We start from the raw sequence: 7,500 nt of genomic DNA, 5'->3' as shown, positions 1-7,500 counted from the left end.
GGACCTTTGTATGGTGGCATTCGTTGAATGCAATATTCAGCTTGATCGGGAGGTAATTCTCTCCTCAATTCATCGGGTAGAATATATGGCTGTAAAGAAAATTAATAATACAGATTGTATAAAGCTTAAATTACAAATCTTTATAAAGAATTATCATTTATCTTATCTTATCTTATCTATTATTTTACCTTGTCACCGGCAAGAATGCGGAAACTATCGATCACTTGTTCAGCAGTATCAGTGTCTGTAGATTCGCGCGTCATAAAGTCTAAGAATGCATCAAAGTGCACGTAACCTGAATTATTAGGATCAACGATCGCCAATATTCGTTGGAAGTCAATATCACCCTGCCTATCTTTTCCAATAGAATAGCCCAAAGAAACGAGACACGATTTGAATTCATCTGGAGCCAATCTACCTGTTCTATTTTTGTCAAAGTGATTGAAACTGCTACGGAATTCATTAAGTTGTTCTTGAGTAATGCCCTGAATAAAAGAAATTAAAGATATATATGTATATATAAATATATACACCATACGATTTAATATTATACAGTATTCTTATTATAGTTTATTTTTGTAATTTGAATTTATTACCTTGGAATCTCTTGTAAGAATCTGATTCTCAACTTCATTAATATTACGATTAATAGATGTTAAAAGTTGTTCCCAACCAACTCTTAATGTTTCCATCGTATATTGTGTGTAACGATTTTCAAAGATCATGCCTTCTTGGACCGCTTGATGAATTTTCTCTAATTCCTCAAGATGTGCCTTATATTGATAAACAGCTTGTTCGTACTCTTTCAAACGATGCAATTGATCTTCTAGCGTACCCTATAAATATTATTATTTTCGATATAATATTCCTATAATTCCAAGATATTTTAATATTGAAAATATTTACTTGAAGTCCCAAGCCAATAGCAGTAACAGCATCCAATTGTCGTTCTATCCATGGTCCAACGGCATTTGCTTTTTCAGCGAATTGTCGTCGAAGCAATTCATTATCTTTTTAAATTTGTTAAGTACTTGCATAGATAATTTTGTATGTATTTATCACATTAACATTAATATCATGATATTTAAATATTCGACATGAAAAAAAAAAAAAAAAAACAAAAAAAAACATGAGGAAAAAATAAGACTTAAAGATATAAGGATACTTTGCTGCTTGCGAAGTTCAGCTTGTAATGTACCATCACGTTGTGGTACCAGTTGCCTGACATCACTCCATTTTTTAGTTAGATCCTGTCATAATTAAAATGCCGATTATTATTATGTCAAATATTATATATTCAGCGTCTAAAATTATAGTTACTTACCAAGGCGGTAAGAGTTGTATACGGATTTTCAAGACCACCTGGAATCTGGAACTGTTTAACTATTGATTCAACTTCGCGTACTAATCCCACAATTGCATTGTATTCCTTATCAGCTTCACCTAGAGTTGCTTTAAATGCAGCATGTGCATCCATCAAACCTTGAATTTCTTCCATTGTATGTACAATAAACATGTCCACAAGATCTTCTCTAGTTCCATCCAACCAATTGTTAAACGGCTATATAGCATACAAATTAGTTTAGATATAAAATCATAAATTTAATCTGATAATTAAATATAAAATTTATTTACTGCAGCTCGTTTTGCGAATTCCAGATGCAACACATCAATTTTCTCTAATATACGTTCTGCTTCATCAAGTGCTTGACGTCTACGTTGAGTAAGTGTACCCAAACGATCCCACTGATCACAAATTCGTTGACATCTAGCATTTACAGATGCACTATCATGATATTCCAATGTACTGTGAAAATATTCATAATATAAATATAAGAATAACTTGTGAATTTAATATAAATTGTAAAGAGAGAGAAATAGAGAGAAAGAGATATAGTATATATAGATTATTACTTCAATTCTTGAGCAATTGCAGCAATTTGTTCTACACGATCTTGATGTGCCGCAAGATCCGATTCAAAGGCCTCGTGCTTCTTTTTTAAAGCCTTCAACTCGTTTAACTTGCATTGTCGGAAATGCTGTGAAGTAAGCATTTCTTCTTTACCTGCTGTCCAATCTTCATGTGCATCGGCTTTGTGCTTGAACTTTTGAGCTAAGTGCTCCAATCTTTCTAGACGCATCATTTCAGACAGTAACCATTCTTCAAATGATTTCTCTGCTAACTCTAAGCCTATAATTATTGATAATATCTTAGTTTTATGAATTACAAATATCAAAAATATAAAAAGACATTGCAAGTAATTGTACCTTTCCAGGCTTTATTAATATCTGATACCATTTTTCCTTCGGTGGGCATATATGCAGGACGATTACTCAGTCTCAGCTTAGTTTGCAGAGTATTAAAGTTGGTTTCAAGTTTTGCTTTTTGCTCAACACGCGGAGGTTTGTGCTTACGACGATATGTTCTATATTCTTCTAATTTCTTTTGACAACCAGCGAGAGAATTGTCTGTTTGACGACTAGCAAGCCACGGCATTGTGCGACGAATCCATTCCAATAAATCGGATGCCAAACGCTCATATTCTTCCATCAGTCTTTCATTTTCTTGATTTACTTTCAAAACCTTACAAATCCTATTAGCTGCTGTTTCGGCCTATAACATGAACTTTATCATTTGTTTCATAAAACACAAGAAAAATTATTGTATCGATTAAAAATGTTTGTTAAATGGAGGATTTTACATGCAAATGCAAAAGTAAAGACAATTAGATTTTTTATCGAGTTCGTTCGTCAACATTAATTTAGTAAATGTTATATACATACATGCATATTAGATCATAACTGTTATAAATTAATGTGAAATTCTTAAAACACACCTTTTGAGCACCGCTAAAACAGTGGTAATAAGAAGAAACGTAGGTCATCACAGCCCTCTCATCAGGCATTGCTGTATTTCGCATATCTAGAAAAACACAGTCAAAGAATCTCAAACCATGCATTGTTAACTTAAATACCCAAGTAAAGATTCATACATGTATCTCAACAGTTGTAAGAAGTATTTAGATATACATACATACATATATATATATATATATATATATATGCTTTCATTTAGTTTAGCTTTACCTTACATTTAAAAAAGTGAATATAGCAAATATAATATAAGAATAAAATAATAGAGAAATCACTGCTGGTTCAAAAAATGTCCATTGCAATGTATGATGTATTGCCAGACTCTCATGTTTTGATGGTAATATATTTAGAATAAAAAGGTTCATGTTATTCATCGATTAGCATGATTAAATTCTGTTAAAAATAAGCACACAATCTAATTGTATTAGTGAAAAATTGCACAGGTCACTTTGTAACAGGATAAAGAACACGCATTTCTTTGCGCTGACCTGCTGAGCACCTTGGAAGGCATGGTAGTAGCAGGAGACGTACGTCATGATTGCTCGCTCATCAGGCTTGGGAGTGTTGATCAAATCTATATGATATTAAGGGAACATAATATTAAGAGTTGATATAATACAATTTAATGTTCAAAAAGAGACTTTTATCCGTTTTTAGCGCCTTCCTGCATTCCTAAATTGTACCTAATCTGGTAGAATTTTATATATAAAAAAAAAAGAACTTAATATATTTAAACTTTCTTTCATGTTAAAAGTACAAAATAATGTACAGATTTATTTTAAATATAGACATAACAATACATACCATCAGGATCTAACATGCGAGGAATGTCCAAATATTTCTCAGCAACATCAAAGGCAGTATTTAAGTTTTCCAAAGGATTGTCCTTGCTAAGTTTATTGTAATCGATCAGATCTGGACGATGACGATGGATGAGAGCACAGAATGCAAGACCATCTTTGAAGGATAAGTGGAAATTTTGAACATTAACATTCTTGTATGGTGCAGTTTTACGTTGACACCAAAGCAGCAGCCCCTCTTTTGCTGTCATTTCCTCAACGGAAATATCTTGGATAGCAAATCTCAGAATTATAGTCCATATCATACCCAATGTCATTTTTAAATTACCATCAACAATCTCTGTAAACAATTAACATATAAATTTCTCAATTTTCATTAAGAAAAAAGTGGAAATTAATAGAACAACTGACCTTCTGCTCCAATAGAGACTAATTTTACCCCTTTACTTGCAATATAGTCAAGGGCTTTATTCACATTAGCAATCTTATGAAATCTCATTTTGCCTCTATCAGGTCGTGGAAGGGTTTCTCCTGAAATAACTTCTAACAGCAACATCAGTTTTAACCCATTTCGAAAGTCGTCTTCGATCGATTCGATGGCAGTGCCTGCTTTACGAAGATGTGAATTACACCATGCTGTGAATGTCTGAAATTAGAAAAAGAAAAAAAAAATATATATATATATAAATTTATATGTTGTAGTTTTTGTATAGCTTTCTATTATATAGAGTTTTTTATTATCTGACAATATATTTAAATGTTTAATTTATTGACAATTAAAATAGTACAGGTATTATTAATAAATAAGAACAAAAATTGAAATGCTAGAAACATATAGGGTCAATCAAATTTTTTCTCAGAACTGTAATCAAAAATAAGCAAGATGTATAGAATTTAAAATGAAGAAATGGCAACTATATTACATCAGATATATTTTAGTAACGACCCCGATCTCTCCAGCTATATATATCTTCTGTCCTGGTTCTTAAAATGTGCTTCCTATTACTTTTAACAATTATTTTTAAAAACTATTTATTTTAGTTTATATCTGAAATAAAAAAAAAAGCAAGGAACATTTATCTTATGCATAAAAAAAGAACTGCAAATTTGTATAAATAATATTTTATCTTAACAAATATTATACAAAATATTTTCCTTACAAATAAAATCAATTCCAAATAACACACGTACATTTTTTTCATTTCAATCTTTTTGCTTTTTAATTCATATATTATATTTTTATAATCATAATACAAAAGGCATATAAAATTAATATTATTTAATGATTGATATTATGAAGGATTAAATAAGCTTTACTCCTTCTTAAATTGTACAAAAAGAATGTACTGAAAAGGATTCAGAAAATGTTGGATTCTATATAGTACATCTTTAGTAGTGGTACCTTTTATATACAGATAAAACGAGAAACCTATAACCCACTATAAAGTACTCAATATAAAGCATAAACAAAATATGTATTTACGCATACAAATGTTTGATTATTTTTTCATATAAATATATTTATTTTTCTAAGAGATACATTACAGAAATACATTACAGACATTAATTATATACAGATATAATAAGCAAAGATTAAAAAATTTAATTCCTATATAAATGGCCGCCATAACGACCATGATAATCTAACAATATCAATAATAATAATAAAAAAAAGACATAGCTGCGAAAAGATTTTTTGGAAGGGAAAAATATTGCGTGAAACTTAATACGGGTAGCGTGAAGCACGACGAGCCAAAATTGGACATGAGCCACCCTAACCTCTACACAGAGCCTAAGATCTATTTGTAAAACATCGACTCCTCCCGCGCTGAACGGTAGACGCAGTTTCGAAAACATTCGAACGACTACTCAGTTTCTTCGCTCTGTTGAAAGATCAGATTTTCAATGATTGTGCCAACACGAAATAAGTAACGATTTAAACTCCTAGAAGATTATAAGATTGACATAAATGATACTTGAATTTCGAGATTATATCATTTCTTTTTACAAAAAATAAAATGGCAAATTATTTACCTTAAGAAACAGATATAGAATTTTAATATAAAATATTTGCAATAAAAATGACAACGATCTAAATTTGTGTATGTAAATAAATAAATATATTATATATATATATATATATATATATATATATATATATATATATACATATATATATAAATATATATATATACTTCAACAAAATCTCTCATAACAAACTTTACGTAAGAATGAAATACATATGTATCCACATGTTAAAACTAAAGAAAGCTAAAGAAAAAGAAAGATTATGTTTCTATATACAAGGTTTTGTTTATATGACCGAATTAGCAATCGATAGGATGAATCACTAGTGAAACGAAGTAATTGCAACACGCAGTAAGTATATGAAGACGCTATTAATACGGACATTCTTTTCGTCCTTATCATCGTGCGATATTTCATGCCATTGTAGTCGTCGTAAAACTTATTTCAAATTCACGAACTAAAAGTCAAACTAAAGTTAAATATTTGCATAAATAAAGATTGCACGCGAATATTATTATAAATAAGTCCGAGTAAAAAGATAATAGTAATAGAGGACAGGTTAAATAAATATAGGTCGTTAAAAATGCAAAACGTAACCAGTGGTATTCGCATAATAATTCACATAACCTAAATCCTAAATCTCTAGTGTACGTGGGTGCACGTACTCTAATTCATTTCTATTATTAAATTCTGGCAATACGTCTCATTTTCCTCGACGTTTAATTGTTCTTATCGCGTGATACGATTTATAAACGAAGTTATAATTTTCACCGTAATATACGACGCAACACAAGGTCAACTAAGAAGATAGACGAAAGAACAGACGATAATTTATGTCAGAAGAAATGTACTCTCATTTATTTACAATATTATTTTCTCTACGAATATTTTTTAACCGCGGACGGATTTTTTTTTTTTTTTTCTAACTCGAATAGATACAATATAAAGATACATACACTAAATCTAAAGTGCATACACTATATATAATTATTTCTAATTCTATAAATAAATATATATATATAAAAGAAGAAAGAACTATTAAACAAAATTAAAACTTTCTCTTATTCTTGCTTTGAGTTAACCGAGCTCTATTCATCAGACGACGACAGATGTTTTTAGCAAGGCAGGTGATACTGGCAGTTAAAACATGAAACTATATCGAAGAAATACATACGTGTATATAAGTCGATTAAACGGTGAAAAAAGAAAAGCATATCTATTACCAAATGAAATATTTTCTGATATAAATAGAACAAAAAGACAAGAAAAAAAAAAAATAAAGAAAAAAAAAATAAAAAGAAAAAAGAGGAAATAGTAAGAATCTCAGTTCGACCTTTTTAAATAAAAATGAAACTTTAGTCTAGATCATCGAACTTTGTTACCACGATTAATGATCTATTTAGATCGGTCGATTAACTATAAAATCTGATAACACAGAGAAAGAGACAGAGAGAAAGAAAAAGAAAGAAAGAAAGAAAGAAAATCTCACTTTTAACGTGATTCATCACGGTCACTGTCCTATTTTGAGTGCGAACAGAAAGTATATATCGTTACGACGCGAGTTATAACAGACATTCATTCAGAAATATCTCGAGGCGTTATGCGTCGGCATCGGAAATGCCGTACGTAATTTCAACCTTTAGAGTAGCTAGGACCATTCGAAAATAGTTTAATCGTGGGCGAAAATAAAATTTTCTTGCAATGATCTTACGAATGACGTGACCGAAGAAGGTACATACAAAATGAGAATGAAAGAGATAGACAAAGAGAGAAAAAGAGAGAGAGAGAGAGAGAGAAA

The 7,500-nt window shown here is 30.3% G+C and overlaps 1 protein-coding gene across 5 annotated transcripts in view; it reads right to left on the bottom strand.

Moving 5' to 3' along the window:
• LOC124952410 (alpha-actinin, sarcomeric) overlaps positions 1 to 7,500 on the bottom strand; it is a 14,725-nt gene that overhangs the window by 788 nt on the left and 6,437 nt on the right. For 3 of the 5 annotated variants that reach the window (XM_047502239.1, XM_047502236.1, XM_047502240.1), the window contains exons 3-14: positions 4,086 to 4,320; positions 3,679 to 4,014; positions 3,363 to 3,448; positions 2,269 to 2,614; positions 1,915 to 2,191; positions 1,636 to 1,807; positions 1,325 to 1,561; positions 1,166 to 1,250; positions 907 to 1,010; positions 597 to 836; positions 189 to 485; positions 1 to 89 (exon numbers count right to left, since the gene is read on the bottom strand). The exon at positions 1 to 89 is cut by the window's left edge and continues 788 nt beyond it. In XM_047502239.1, the coding sequence (XP_047358195.1) occupies positions 1 to 89; positions 189 to 485; positions 597 to 836; positions 907 to 1,010; positions 1,166 to 1,250; positions 1,325 to 1,561; positions 1,636 to 1,807; positions 1,915 to 2,191; positions 2,269 to 2,614; positions 3,363 to 3,448; positions 3,679 to 4,014; positions 4,086 to 4,320 (2,504 nt within the window). Of the gene's footprint in view, positions 90 to 188; positions 486 to 596; positions 837 to 906; positions 1,011 to 1,165; positions 1,251 to 1,324; positions 1,562 to 1,635; positions 1,808 to 1,914; positions 2,192 to 2,268; positions 2,615 to 2,837; positions 2,924 to 3,358; positions 3,449 to 3,678; positions 4,015 to 4,085; positions 4,321 to 7,500 lie in introns of all 5 variants that reach the window. The other 2 variants (XM_047502241.1, XM_047502238.1) reach the window with 2 other exon arrangements.

Source organism: Vespa velutina, chromosome 10, assembly GCF_912470025.1.
Source record: "Vespa velutina chromosome 10, iVesVel2.1, whole genome shotgun sequence".
Lineage (NCBI taxonomy): Eukaryota > Metazoa > Arthropoda > Insecta > Hymenoptera > Vespidae > Vespa > Vespa velutina.
The sequence above is the reverse complement of the archived record's forward strand: the minus strand, read 5'-3'. Positions and strand labels throughout refer to the sequence as shown.